The sequence below is a fragment of the Panthera onca genome, chromosome C1 (genome assembly GCF_046562875.1).
Source record: "Panthera onca isolate mPanOnc1 chromosome C1, mPanOnc1 haplotype 2, whole genome shotgun sequence".
Lineage (NCBI taxonomy): Eukaryota > Metazoa > Chordata > Mammalia > Carnivora > Felidae > Panthera > Panthera onca.
The window spans coordinates 26693486-26708837 of record NC_138346.1 but is presented as its reverse complement, the minus strand read 5'-3'; the positions used below and the strand labels follow the sequence as shown (position 1 = coordinate 26708837).

At 37.8% G+C, this 15352-nt stretch overlaps 1 protein-coding gene across 3 annotated transcripts in view; it reads right to left on the bottom strand.

Moving 5' to 3' along the window:
- Nucleotides 1-15352, bottom strand: part of ACADL (acyl-CoA dehydrogenase long chain) — a 57610-nt gene that overhangs the window by 36599 nt on the left and 5659 nt on the right. For 2 of the 3 annotated variants that reach the window (XM_078450906.2, XM_078450905.2), the window contains exons 3-4: nucleotides 7321-7458; nucleotides 5139-5303 (exon numbers count right to left, since the gene is read on the bottom strand). In XM_078450906.2, coding sequence (XP_078307032.1) covers nucleotides 5139-5303; nucleotides 7321-7458 — 303 coding nt within the window. The remainder of the gene's footprint in view (nucleotides 1-5138; nucleotides 5304-7320; nucleotides 7459-15352) is intronic. The other variant, XM_078450907.2, reaches the window with a different exon arrangement.

The window sequence follows — 15352 nt, the reverse complement described above, 5'->3', positions numbered from 1 at the left end:
GGCAAAACTAAGAATCAGGATTGGCCTCTAATAATAGGTTTATACTTGGGAAGGAGAAATACAATTCAAGCACGTTGCCAAGTCACACTATGGAGCGCTAAGCCATTTAAAAATAAACAGCAGTGTCAGAAAAGCAGTGTAAAACATGAGGGCCTGATCTTTGCAGAAACAAGCTTTGGGTTTTCAATTACTGCTTCTGCCACACCTTTAGGTTGTTGCTCTGCACTGCCTGTTTCCCGTTGGCCTAGAAGTTGCTGTTCCCTTCAACATAAACCCTTCCCCTTACTGTGCTGGCCTGTCACAGCACAGTACTGTCTCTCTTTACACTCTCTTTCACCACAAACTCTGAAAGATTAGTCTGTGTTCTCTACATCTGATTTCTCAATACCCAGCTCTCTTCCAAAGTAGCCTCTCCTCTCTACTGAAATGACGATCTTTCGATTTTCAGGCAGTGGCCTGCCATGACCTTTTCTCAACTCTCAACATTTTTGTGGCCTCGACATTATTAACTTCTCACTCCTGTCCTATCACCTTTTCAAAGTCACTTCACCTCATGCTCATGACAGAGCACTGGTGTAGATCTCCTTCAGACTCAATCCTTTTGTCTCTGTGGCTGCCTTTTGTACAGTTCCAAAGGAAGCATAATGCCCAAGGTTTCCTGTCTGCTCTCCTTGTCATCCTTGAGGGTCAGGTCCCACTATGTGGAAGCTCCTCCCCTCCATTCTTGCAGTTGGTTCTTTCTCATTTGTCACATCTCACTTTATTATTTTTTTAATGTAGTAATATAGGTGTTTATTTTATTTATTAAGTTTTTAATTTTAATTCTAGTAAATAGATAGTGTTACATTAATTTCAGGTATACAATATAGTGATTCAATAATTTTATGTGTTATTCAGTGTTCATCATGATAGGTGCACTACTTATTCCCCATTGCCTATCTCACCCATCCCCCTCACCTCCCTCTGGTAAGCCATCAGTTGGTTCTCTATAGTTAAGAGTTTTTTCTCAGTTTGTCTCTCTCTGTCTTTCTTTTTTCCCTTTGCTCATTTGTTTTGTTTTTTAAATGTCACATATGAGTGAAATCATACAGTATTTGTCTTTGACTTATTTCACTTAGCATTATACTCTCTAGCTCTGTTCATATTGTTGCAAAGGGCAAGATTTCATTCTTTTTTATGGCTAAGAAATATTCCAAAGTACATAAATATATACCACTTCTTTATCCATTCATCTATCAATGGACACTTGGGCTGCTTCCATAATGTGGCTATTATAAATAATGCTGCAATAAACAGAGGGAGATTTATTCCTTTGAGTTAGCATTTTTGTAATTTTTGGGTAATTGCCTACTAGTGCAATTACTGGATTGTAGGATAGTCCTATTTTTAATTTTTTGAGGAAACTCCATACTGTTTTCCACAGTGGCTACACCAGTTTGCATTCCCACTGAGAATGCATGAAGGTTCCTTTTTCTCATCTTCACCTACACTTGTGGTTTCTTATGTTTTTTGACCTAGCCATTCTGACAGGTGTGAGATGATATCTCATTGTAGTTTTGACTTACATTTCTGTGATGATGAATAATGTTGAGCATCCTTTCATGTGTCTGTTGGTCATCTGTATGTCTTTGGATAAATATCTGTTCATGTCTTCTGCCCATTTTCAAATTGGATTGTTTGGTCTTAGGGTGTTGAGTTGTAGAAGTTCTTTATGTATTTTGGATACTAATCTTTTATTGGATATGTCATTTGCAAATATCTTCTCCCATTCAGTGAGTTGTCTTTTAGTTTGGTTGATTGTTTCCTTTGCTGTAAAGGAGCTTTGTATTCTGATGTAGTCCCAACAGTTTATTTTTGCTATGTTGCTATGGCTGATGTCAGAGAAATTACTGCCTGTGCTCTCTTCTAGAATTTTTATGGTTCAGGTCTCACATTAAGGTCTTATACATTTTGAGTTTATTTTCATGTATAGTGTAAAATGGTCCAGTTTAATTCTTTTGCATGTAGGTGTCCAGTTTTTGCAACACCATTTGTTGAAGAGAGTTTTTCTAATTGTATATTATTTCCTCCTTTGTCAAGGATTAATTGACCATATAATTGTGGGTTTATTTCTGGGTTTTCTATTCTATTCCATTGATCTATGTGTCTATCTTTATGCTAGTACTATACTATTTTGATTAGTACAGCTTTGTAATATGACTTGTAATATAACTGGAACATTCTCCAGAATAGATCACATATTAGGCTACAAAACAAGTTTCAACAAATTCAAAAAGATCAAAGTCATAGCACGCATCTTTTCTGACCACAACATTATGAAACTAGAAATCAACCACAAGAAAAAATCTAGAAAGAGCACAAATACAGGGAGGTTAAATAACATGCTACTAAGCAATTAATGGGTCAAATAAGAAATCAAAGAAAAATCAAAAAGTACATAGAAACAAATAAAAATAAAACACAATAGAATGCAGCAAAAGCAGCTCTAAGAGGGAAGTTTATAGTATTATAGATCTATCTGAAGAAGCAAGAAAAATCTCAAATAAACAACCTAGCCTTACACCTAAAGGAGCTAGAAAAAGAAGAACAAACAAAACCCCAAGCCAGGAGAAGGAAGGAAATAATAGAGCAGAAATAAATAATATAGAAACTAAAACAGCAACAAAAACAACAAACAAAACAATAGAACAATCAATGAATCCAGGAGCTGGCTCTTTGAAAACATGAACAAAATTGATAAACCTCTAGCAAGACTCATCCAGAAAGAAAGAAAGAAAGAAAGAGAGAAAGAAAGACAGAAAGACAGACAGAAAGAAAGAAAGAAAGAAAAAGAAAAAGAAGACCCAAATAAACAAAATCACAAATGAAAGAAGAAAAATAACAAATACCACAGAAACACAAACAATTGTAAGAGATATGGAAAATTTTATACTTAGAAGAAATGGATAAATTCCTAGAAACATATAATTTACCAAAACTGAAGCAGGAAAATATAGAATATTGGAACAGAGCAATTACCAACAAGGAAAGTGAATTAATAATCAAAAAACTTCCAGCAAACAATAGTTCAAGATCAGTGAGCTTCATAGGCAAATTCTACCAAACATGTAAAGAAGAGTTAATACCTATTCTTCTCAAACTATTTCAAAAAATATTGGGCACCTGGGTGGCTCAGTTGGTTAAGCATCCAGCTCTTGATTTGGCTCAGATCATGATCTTAGGATCGTGCTGGGCTCTGTGCTGGCACCCTGCTTGGGATTCTCTCTCTCCCTCTCTCTCTCTCTGCCCATCCCCCACTTGTGTTTGCATACTCTCTCTCTCTCAATAAACAAACAAACAAATAAATAAATAAACATAAAAAGAAACTATTCCAAAAAATAGAATAGGAAAGAACACTTCCAAATTCATTCTATGAGGTCAGTATTACCCTGATACCAAAATCAGATAGCCCCCACAAAAAACGTGCAGTACAGGCTAAAATCTCTGATGAACATAGATACAAAAATCCTCAACAAAATCCTAGCAAAACGAATCCAACAATACATTAAAAAAAATCATTTACCATGTTATTCCCAATCAACGTGATAAATCACCTCAATAAGAGAAAGAGTAGATGCAGAAAAAAAAACCATTTGATGAAGTGCAACATCCATTCATGATAAAAGCTCTCAACAAAGTAGGTCTAGCGGGAACATATCTCAACATAATAAAAGTGTCATATGAAAAACCTACAGTGAACATCATACTCAATGGGGGAAAACTAAAAGTTTTTCCCTTAAGGTCAGGAACAACACAGAACTGTCCACTGTCACCACTTTTATTCCACATTGTACTGAAAGTCCTAGCCACAGCAATTAGACAACAAAAAGAAATAAAAATGCATCCAAATTGGTAAGGAATAAGTAAAACTTTTGCTATTTACAGATAACATGATACTATATATAGAAAACCCTAAAGACTCCATCAAAAATGTATTGGAACTGAAATGGATTCAGTAAAGTTGCAGGCTACAAAATCAATGTACAGAAATCTGTTGCATTCCTGTATACTAATAATGAAGCAGCAGAAAGAGAAATTAAGAAAATAATCCCATTTATACTTGTACCAAAAATAATGAAATATCTAGGAATAAACTTAGCCAAAGAGGTGAAAGACCCATACTCTGAAAACTATAAAACACTGATGAAAGAAATTCAATACAACACAAAGAAATGGAGAGACATTCCATGTCATGGGTTGGAATAACAAATACAGTTAAAATACCTATACTACCCAAAGAAATCTTCAGATTTAATGCAATCCCTATCAAAATACTAATAGCATTTTTCATAGAACTGGAACAAACTATCCGAAAATTTGTATAGAATCACCAAGGACCCCGAATAGCAAAGTGATCTTGAAAAACAAAACAAAACAAAACAAAACAAAACTGGAGGTGTCACAATTTGAGATTTCAATTATATTGTAAAGCTGTCATATCTCAGTTTACATGTAACTACTTTTTATAGGCCTTCTCTAGCACTCATATCTAAATTCATTTTTTCCTTTTCTACCAAACACACATACACCATTAGTCTCTAGCATAGCACCATGTTCCCTTCATAGTACTTATCATAATTTATAATTAGGAATATATTTATTTTTGTGTTTCTCATTATTCTCCTCAATAAGCACAGAGACCACATCTGCTCTAGTTCACCACTGTGTATGTGGCACATTACAGGCACTTAGTAAGTAACCTTCAAATGACTGAATAAATGATCTTATTCTTTCTCATTGCTCCAATTCTTGCCACCCCAGCTTGCATCCAGAATCCCAAATCTTTCCTGGACATTGCCATGTGAATGTCGCACCACATCCAAAATCTACCATGCTCCAAATTCTAGTCATACCCTACCATTTTATTTGCATTGCCCTATATTAATATCTGAAAAACAGCATATATTATGTTTTATTGTTCTTTATATATGATAAGGCCTTATTTTCCTACTAGGCTTTGAAGTTACTTGAGATTGTAAATTGAGCTTGTGTTAATCTTTGTATCCTTCCTCGTACATCATGCAAATATTTATACTGTGAAAATATTTGCTGTTAGGGCACTGCTTCCAAAAATCAAAACCAAATCAATGTTGATTTACCTTCCAGCCCCAGGCTCTGTCATCGCTAGGGCGCCAATACATTTCCCAGCAGTCATCTGGGGGATGAAGTGCTTAATCTGTTCTTCAGAGCCATAGTTTACAATATAGGGCATGACAATATCTGAATGAAGACTAAAACCTGGGCCTGTACAATTTGAATATGCTCTTAGAGAGAGAAAAAAGAAGAAAATTTAAAGCACAAAAGAGTTATTTTGTTCTGCTTTCAGTTTCTTTGATTTTCAACTAAAGAACAACAAATCATTAAATCTTATCACATTGTGTCACAATAGCCTGTCTCCCCACAAACCTAGAGCTCCTGAGGATTTTCTCTTTGTTTTTACTAATCTTTTAATTTTTGCACATTGACAGTACTGTAACAGAGCTCCATGAGTACTTACCTAATGAATTAAAAGATAAAACATTTCAAAGTATGGATCACCTACAAGTGTATTACCCTAACATAGCAACTGTTTTCATTTTGGCAAATTACCTTTGCCCATAAGCATATATTCTAATATAGTTGCAGTCATGGTGTGAATTTGTACTTAACTAATTTTTTTTAAGTGTTTATTTATTTTTGAGAGAGAGAGACAGAGTGTAAGTGGAGAAGGGGCAGAGTGAGAGGGAGATGTAGAATCCAAGGCAGGCTCCAGGCTCTGAGTTGTCAGCACAGAGACTGTCTGATGCAGGGCTCAAACTCACAAACTGTGAGATCATGACCTGAGCCGAAGTCGGATGCTTAACCAATTGAGCCACCCAGGCATCTCGTTAACTATTTTTTTTTTTTTATTATTATATGGCATGAAAAAGTCCTTTTTTTTTTTTTTTTACATGTTGTCACAACGATAATCTGAAATAGCTATAAAGTATTCCAAATTGTTTATGTAATATAATTTACATTTTTTTTTTATAATTTACTTATTCATTCTCCCAATACCAGACATTTAGATTGCTTCCATATTTGGATGTTTATGATCTAACATGATAATGATTTCTGTACATAGCTCCTCTTTTTTCTATTAAATTATTTCCTTAAGATAAATTCTCCAAAGTGATGCCCTGGATCAAAGAGCAGAAACATTTTCATTTTTTGAATGAAAATTGGTGAATGCTTCACCAAAGCATTTGTTGTTCTAATTTATAATGCCACTAATAGTGTGAGTATGCCATTTTCATGGCAACCTTGTCAGCAGAGGGTATTATGATTTTGAATTTTCACTGACTTTTGCAAATACTCAAAATGATCACCTCCAGGTTAATTTAATTTACATTTGATTGGCAGTAAGGGTGAGCTTTTTTCATCTAGAAGAACCTATTTGGGGGTGTCTAGGTGGCTCAGTTGGTTAAGCATCCTCCTTCGGCTCAGGTCATGATCTTGTGGTTCGTGAGTTGGAGCCCCTTGTGGGGCTCTGTGCTGACAGCTCAGAGGTTGGAGCCTGCTTCTGATTCTGTGTCTTCTTCTGTCTGCCCCTCCCCTGTTCATACTCTGTGTGTGTGTGTGTCTCTCTCTCAAAAATAAATAAACATTAAATAATTTTTTAATAAAAAAATAAAAGAACCTGGGGCGCCTGGGTGGCGCAGTCGGTTAAGCGTCCCACTTCGGCCAGGTCACGATCTCACGGTCCGTGAGTTCGAGCCCCGCGTCAGGCTCTGGGCTGATGGCTCGGAGCCTGGAGCCTGTTTCCGATTCTGTGTCTCCCTCTCTCTCTGCCCCTCCCCCATTCATGCTCTGTCTCTCTCTGTCCCAAAAATAAATAAAAAACGTTGAAAAAAAAAAATTAAAAAAAAAAAATAAATAAAAGAACCTATTTGTATTTTGTTTTGATGAACTGTTGGTTCAAATCTTTTGCCCATTCATCAACTGAAACCTTTATTTCTTCTTGTATATTAAACTTAAAGTATATTTGATGGGGATATTTTTCCACTTTTTTTTTAAAAGAAGAAAATGAACACATAAGGCAATTAGAAATGAAGCAATCTCTAATTTTCAGCAGCAACTATTTTAATAACTTAATAGGGCATTTTTCTATCTTCACACATTAAAAAATGTGCAAATGATACATATATTCATTCGCATTTTAGTTTTCAATATTATAAGATTAGAAAGCATATTTTATCATCTCAGAAAAGTGAGCAGTGTGCTTACAAAACAAGATTCCACCTCAGATGTCTGTATACTTACTGTTCTTCCCACATTATAGCTGCTGAATACAAGTCTCCACCAATACCACCATGATGCTTTGCAATATTGACACCGAGAAGTCCTTGTTTGCCAGCTTTTTCCCAAAGCTCCCTGCTCACTTCTCCAGCTTTCTCCCATCTGCAAATAGCAAACATTTTAAAATCAGAGAAGCTTTTTTCATGTTATTTAAATGGTCATAATTTGAATTTATGAATGATCTTGTACTGGAATGTTCCTTTAAGGTAATTGTTGTTGACATTGGCCATAACTTTCTATTTGCATTGGACTCTTTCATCATTTCTCTCCTTATTCTCTTCTTTACTTCTTCATATTTGCCACTGTTTTCCTCCCTTGACTTTTCATCAGACCTATAAATTACATATACTGACATTCATGGGTACAGTTTGTCTCAGCTGGTCCTCTTAAGATGGAATCTTAGTTGTGCCATATAGTCATGGGAATCTGTCCAACTTATCCTGTAAAGGCAATAGCCCTCTGTATATTTCCTTAAAGTGCTGAACTTAACGGGATGAGCACATAAAAAGGTGACAAGAGCAGACAATCTTATTACAGTTTAAGTTGCAACAACAGAAGCACATAAGCATCTTGCAGCACAACTGCTGTCCAATGAACTTCTGAAAAGAGTGGACATTCGAATAAGATTGTGCAACCTCTGCTTTTTTAAAAACAAGAATAGCAGGGCGCCTGGGTGGCAAGGTCAGTTAAACTGTTAAGGGTCTGACTCATGATTTCAGCTCAGGTTATGATCTCACAGTTTGTGAGATGGAGCGCTGCACTGGGCTCTGTGCTGACGGCTTGGGATTCTCTCCCTCTCTCCCTCTGCCCCTGCTCTGTTCACACGTGCACTCGCTCATTCTCTCTCTCTCTCAAAATAAATAAACATTTTTACAAAATGAGACAGGCATGATGAGGAAAGAGATAGCTAGTTGGAAATAAAGAATCTGAGAATTTTTGTTTCATTTTATTTTTTTAAGTGCGAGTTAGATATACTTACCAAAAATAAGGTATATTTTTGGAGATACTGATGAAAGGGAAACACAGATGCCTCAAGAAATTTTAAAAGAGTTTGATTATCATGTATGTTTTGATGTACATATTGCCTAAATTAGCTTTGGAAACATTTTTATCATTAATCTCAAATCTGTCAACTTCTATCATTTTTACTTCAAATCTTCATCAATAATTTTTCTGGAACAAAGTTTCGAATCAGTAGAGTAATGAATAAAAAAGATTCTCCTAGAGTGTACCATAATAAATTTCTTTCTTTCTTTCTTTCTTTCTTTCTTTCTTTCTTTCTTTCTTTTTCTTTCTTTTTAGAAATAGTTGCTATTCACCAAAGACTAGTCATGGCATTAGGTTTAGCTAATTTTGGTCATTTTTATAGAGAAAGCATTAATAAAATCTTAATGGAAGCTATATAAATATGTTTTAAAAAACATTTTAATTATAGTAAATTACTGGCAGTGAATGAATTTTAGAAATATAGCAAAATCCTACTTTCATAGAAATGAGAGTGTTTTGGTCAAAAAAGTAGGTGATCACTGCCTAAATAACCCAGAAAACCACCAGAAGACTAGTAGAACGGAGTCTCCGGAGCCAAGCACAGAAGAGAGGCCCACGGAAGAGGGTAGGAAGGGCGGCGAGGCGGTGCTTGCTCCACGGACTGGTGGGAGGGAGCCGGGGCGGAGGGGCAGCCTCCCAGAGAAGCAGAGCCCCCGAGTCTGGCTTGCAAAAGTGGAGGGGCCGGTTGGAGTGTGTTCCAACAGCGAGAGGGACCTGACATCTGGAAGGTTATAAACTAACAGCTCTGCTCAGAGAACGGGAGGGCTGGAGGACAAAAGGAGGGAGAGTTGCTGAGCCCCGGGAAGACAGAGCTCAGCTTGGCGGGGAACATAGGCACTCGCCAGCGCTATCTCCCTCACCGATCCCCCAGCCAAAATCCCAAAGGGAACCAGTTCCTGCCAGGGAACTTGCTCCCTCCGCGCAAACACCCAAATCTGTGCTTCTGCCGAGCCAAACCTCCGGCAGCGGATCTGACTCCCTCCCGCTGCCACAGGGCCCCTCCTGAAGTGGATCACCTAAGGAGAAGCGAGCTAAGCCTGCCCCTCCTGCCCCTGTGCACCTTGCCTACCCACCCCAGATAATACGCCAGATCCCCAGCACCACAAGCCTGGCAGTGTGCAAGTAGCCCAGATGGGCCACGCCACCCCACAGTGAATCCCGCCCCTAGGAGAGGGGAAGAGAAGGCACACACCAGTCTGACTGTGGCCCCAGCGGTGGGCTGGGGGCAGACATCAGGTTGGACTGTGGCCCCGCCCACCAACCCCAGTTATACACCACAGCACAGGGGAAATGCCCTGCAGGTCCTCACCACTCCAGGGACTATCCAAAATGACCAAACGGAAGAATTCCCCTCAGAAGAATCTCCAGGAAATAACAACAGCTAATGAATTGATCAAAAAGGATTTAAATAATATAACAGAAAGTGAATTTAGAATAATAGTCATAAAATTAATCGCTGGGCTTGAAAACAGTATAGAGGACAGCAGAAAATCTATTGCTACAGAGATCAAGGGACTCAGGAACAGTCAGGAGGAGCTGAAAAACGCTTTAAACGAGATGCAAAATAAAATGGAAACGACCACGACTCAGATTGAAGAGGCAGAGGAGAGAATAGGTGAACTAGAAGATAAAATTATGGAAAAAGAGGAAGCTGAGAAAAAGAGAGATAAAAAAATCCAGGAGTATGAGGGGAAAATTAGAGAACTAAGTGATACACTAAAAAGAAATAATATACGCAAAATTGGTATCCCAGAGGAGGAAGAGAGAGGGAAAGGTGCTGAAGGTGTACTTGAATAAATCATAGCTGAGAACTTCCCTGATGTGGGGAAGGAAAAAGCCACTGAAATCCAACAGGCACAGAGAACTCCCTACAGACGTAACTTGAATCGATCTTCTGCACGACATATCATAGTCAAACTGGCAAAATACAAGGATAAAGAGAAAATTCTGAAAGCAGCAAGGGATAAACGTGCCCTAACATATAAAGGGAGACCTATAAGACTCGTGACTGATCTCTCTTTTGAAACTTGGCAGGCCAGAAAGGAATGGCAGGAAATCCTCAATGTGATGAACAGAAAAAATATGCAGCCAAGAATCCTTTATCCAGCAAGTCTGTCATTTAGAATAGAAGGAGAGATAAAGGTCTTCCCAAACAAACAAAAACTGAAGGAATTAGTCACCACTAAACCAGCCCTACAAGAGATCCTAAGGGGGATCCTGTGAGACAAAGTACCAGAGACATTGCTACAAGCATAAAACATACAGACATCATGATGACTCTAAAACCGTATCTTTCTATAATAACACTGAATGTAAATGGATTAAATGTGCCAACCAAAAGACATAGAGTATCAGAATGGATAAAAAAAACAAGACCCATCTATTTGCTGTCTACAAGAGACTCATTTTGGACCTGAGGACACCTTTAGATTGAGAGTGAGGGGATGGAGAACTATTTATCATGCTACTGGAAGCCAAAAGAAAGCTGGAGTAGCCGTACTTATATCAGACAAACTAGACTTTAAATTAAAGGCTGTAACAAGAGATGAAGACGGGCATTATATAATAATTACAGGGTCTATCCATCAGGAAGAGCTAACAATTATAAATGTCTATGCACCGAATACCGGAGCCCCCAAATATATAAAACAATTACTCACAAACATAAGCAACCTTATTGATAAGAATGTGGCAATTGCAGGGGACTTTAACACTCCACTTACAGAAATGGATAGATCATCTAGACACACGGTCAATAAAGAAACAAGGGCCCTGAATGATACATTGGATCAAATGGACTTGACAGATGTATTTAGAACTCTGCATCCCAAAGCAACAGAATATACTTTCTTCTCGAGTGCACATGGAACATTCTCCAAGATAGATCATATACTGGGTCACAAAACAGCCCTTCATAAGTATACAAGAATTGAAATTATACCATGCATACTTTCAGACCACAATGCTATGAAGCTTGAAATCAACCACAGGAAAAAGTCTGGAAAACCTCCAAAAGCATGGAGGTTAAAGAACACCCTACTAAAGAGTGAGTGGGTCAACCAGGCAATTAGAGAAGAAATTAAAAAATATATGGAAACAAGCGAAAATGAAAATAAAACAATCCAAACGCTTTGGGACGCAGCGAAGGCACTGGTGAGAGGAAAATACATTGCAATCCAGGCCTATCTCAAGAAACAAGAAAAATCCCAAATACAAAATCTAACAGCACACCTAAAGGAAATAGAAGCAGAACAGCAAAGGCAGCCTAAACCCAGCAGAAGAAGAGAAATAATAAAGATCAGAGCAGAAATAAACAATATAGAATCTAAAAAAACTGTAGAGCAGATCAACGAAACCAAGAGTTGGTTTTTTGAAAAAATAAACAAAATTGACAAACCTCTAGCCAGGCTTCTCAAAAAGAAAAGGGAGATGACCCAAATAGATAAAATCATGAATGAAAATGGAATGATTACAACCAATCCCTCAGGGATACAAACAATTATCAGGGAATACTAAGAAAAATTATATGCCAACAAATTGGACAACCTGGAAGAAATGGACAAATTCCTAAACACCCACACTCTTCCAAAACTCAATCAGGAGGAAATAGAAAGCTTGAACAGACCCATAACCAGTGAGGAAATTGAATCAGTAATCAAAAATCTCCCAACAAATAAGAGTCCAGGACCAGATGGCTTCCCAGGGGAGTTCTACCAGACGTTTAAAGCAGAAATAATACCTACCCTTCTCAAGCTATTCCAAAAAATAGAAAGGGAAGGAAAACTTCCAGACTCATTCTATGAAGCCAGCATTACTTTGATTCCTAAACCAGACAGAGACCCAGTAAAAAAAGAGAACTACAGGCCAATATCCCTGATGAATATGGATGCAAAAATCCTCAATAAGATACTAGCAAATCGAATTCAACGGCATATAAAAAGAATTATTCACCATGATCAAGTGGGATTCATTCCTGGGCTGCAGGGCTGGTTCAACATTCTCAAATCAATCAACGTGATACATCACATTAATAAAAGAAAAGATAAGAACCATATGATCCTGTCAATCGATGCAGAAAAGGCCTTTGACAAAATTCAGCACCCTTTCTTAATAAAAACCCTTGAGAAAGTCGGGATAGAAAGAGCATACTTAAACACCATAAAAGCCATTTATGAAAAGCCCACAGCTAACATCATCCTCAATGGGGAAAAACTGAGAGCTTTTTCCCTGAGATCAGGAACACGACAGGGATGCCCACTGTCACCGCTGTTGTTTAATATAGTGCTGGAAGTTCTAGCATCAGCAATCAGACAACAAAAGGAAACCAAAGGCATCAAAATTGGCAAAGATGAAGTCAAGCTTTCGCTTTTTGCAGATGACATGATACTATACATGGAAAATCTGAAAGACTCCACCAAAAGTCTGCTAGAACTGATACATGAATTCAGCAAAGTTGCAGGATACAAAATCAGTGTACAGAAATCAGTTGCATTCTTATACACTAACAATGAAGCAACAGAAAGACAAATAAAGAAACCGATCCCATTCACAATTGCACCAAGAAGCATAAAATACCTAGGAATAAATCTAACCAAGGATATAAAAGATCTGTATGCTGAAAACTATAGCAAGCTTATGAAGGTATTGAAGAAGATATAAAGAAATGGAAAGACATTCCCTGCTCATGGATTGGAAGAATAAATATTGTCAAAATGTCAATACTACCCAAAGCTATCTACACATTCAATGCAATCCCAATCAAAATTGCACCAGCATTCTTCTCGAAACCAGAACAAGCAATCCTAAAATTCATATGGAACCACAAAAGGCCCCGAATAGCCAAAGTAATTTTGAAGAAGAAGACCAAAGCAGGAGGCATCACAATCCCAGACTTTAGCCTCTACTACAAAGCTGTCATCATCAAGACAGCATGGTATTGCCACAAAAACAGACACATAGACCAATGGCATAGAATAGAAACCCCAGAACTAGACCCACAAACGTATGGCCAACTCATCTTTGACAAAGCAGGAAAGAACATCCAATGGAAAAAAGTCTCTTTAACAAATGGTGCGGGGAGAACTGGACGGCAACATGCAGAAGGTTGAAACTAGACCACTTTCTCACACCATTCACAAAAATAAACTCAAAATGGATAAAGGACCTGAATGTGAGACAGGAAACCATCAAAACCCTAGAGGAGAAAGCAGGAAACGACCTCTCTGACCTCAGCTGTAGCAATCTCTTACTCGACACATCCCCAAAGGCAAGGGAATTAAAAGCAAAAGTGAATTACTGGGACCTTATGAAGATAAAAAGCTTCTGCACAGCAAAGGAAACAACCAACAAAACTAAAAGGCAACCAACAGAATGGGAAAAGATATTTGCAAATGACATATCGGACAAAGGGCTAGTATCCAAAATCTATAAAGAGCTCACCAAACTCCACATCTGAAAAACAAATAACCCAGTGAAGAAATGGGCAGAAAACATGAATAGACACTTCTCTAAAGAAGACATCCGGATGGCCAACAGACACATGAAAAGATGCTCAACGTTGCTCCTTATCAGGGAAATACAAATCAAAACCACACTCAGATATCACCTCATGCCAGTCAGAGTGGCCAAAATGAAGAAATCAGGAGACTGTAGATGCTGGAGAGGATGTGGAGAAACGGGAACCCTCTTGCACTGTTGGTGGGAATGCAAATTGGTGCAGCCGCTCTGGAAAACAGTGTGGAGGTTCCTCAGAAAATTAAAAATAGACCTACCCTATGACCCAGCAATAGCACTGCTAGGAATTGACCCAAGGGATACAGGAGTACTGATGCATAGGGGCACTTGTACCCCAATGTTTATAGCACCACTCTCAACAATAGCCAAATTATGGAAAGAGCCTAAATGTCCATCAACTGATGAATGGATAAAGAAATTGTGGTTTATATATACAATGGAGTACTACGTGGCAATGAGAAAGAATGAAATATGGCCCTTTGTAGCAACGTGGATGGAACTGGAGAGTGTGATGTTAAGTGAAATAAGCCATACAGAGAAAGACAGATGCCATATGGTTTCACTCTTATGTGGATCCTGAGAAACTTAACAGAAACCCATGGGGGAGGGGAAGGAAAAAAAAAAAAAAAAAGAGGTTAGAGTGGGAGAGAGCCAAAGCATAAGAGACTGTTAAAAACTGAGAACAAACTGAGGGTTGATGGGGGGGAGGGAGGGAGGGGAGGGTGGGTGATGGGTATTGAGGAGGGCACCTTTTGGGATGAGCACTGGGTGTTGTATGGAAACCAATTTGACAATAAATTTCATATATTGAAAAAAAAAAGTAGGTGATCAGTAATTAATCAGTTAAGCAATATACATCTCATCCAGTAGTAAAAATACTTTAAGGTGGTCCATTGCCAACCAAGATTTGTCAACTGGCCTGTTGAGCTTTCATGTATTTTAATTCACTCATGAAGCAGAAAAAAAAAAAAAAAAAAACATTTGGAATTGACTATTAATTACTTAATTGCCATTTAACCAGAGTATTCAAAATACTACTCTTAGATTGAGCTGCAAATTTTCACATTTACTTACTTTTAATTGTATATTTTAAAATTAATTTAAATAGCTTTGGACTAACTTAAGAATCCTGAGTCTTAGAGTATTACAGTTAAGAACAGCAAAATGTTAATAAAGCAATTAATACAGTATATTTTCTGTAGAACAACATACAACATTCTAGGAAATGGTTCGTTTTTTTCTTTTTTAAATTTATTTATTTTGAAAGAGAGAGAAGAAAAAGAGAGCGGCATACGGAACATGTGAGAGGGAGAGGGGTAGGGAGAGACAGAATCCCAAGCAGGCCACGTGTTGTCTGTGCAGAGCCTGACTCAGGGCTCGAACTCATGAACCCTGAGATCATGACCTGAGCCAAAATCAAGAGTCAGACACTTAA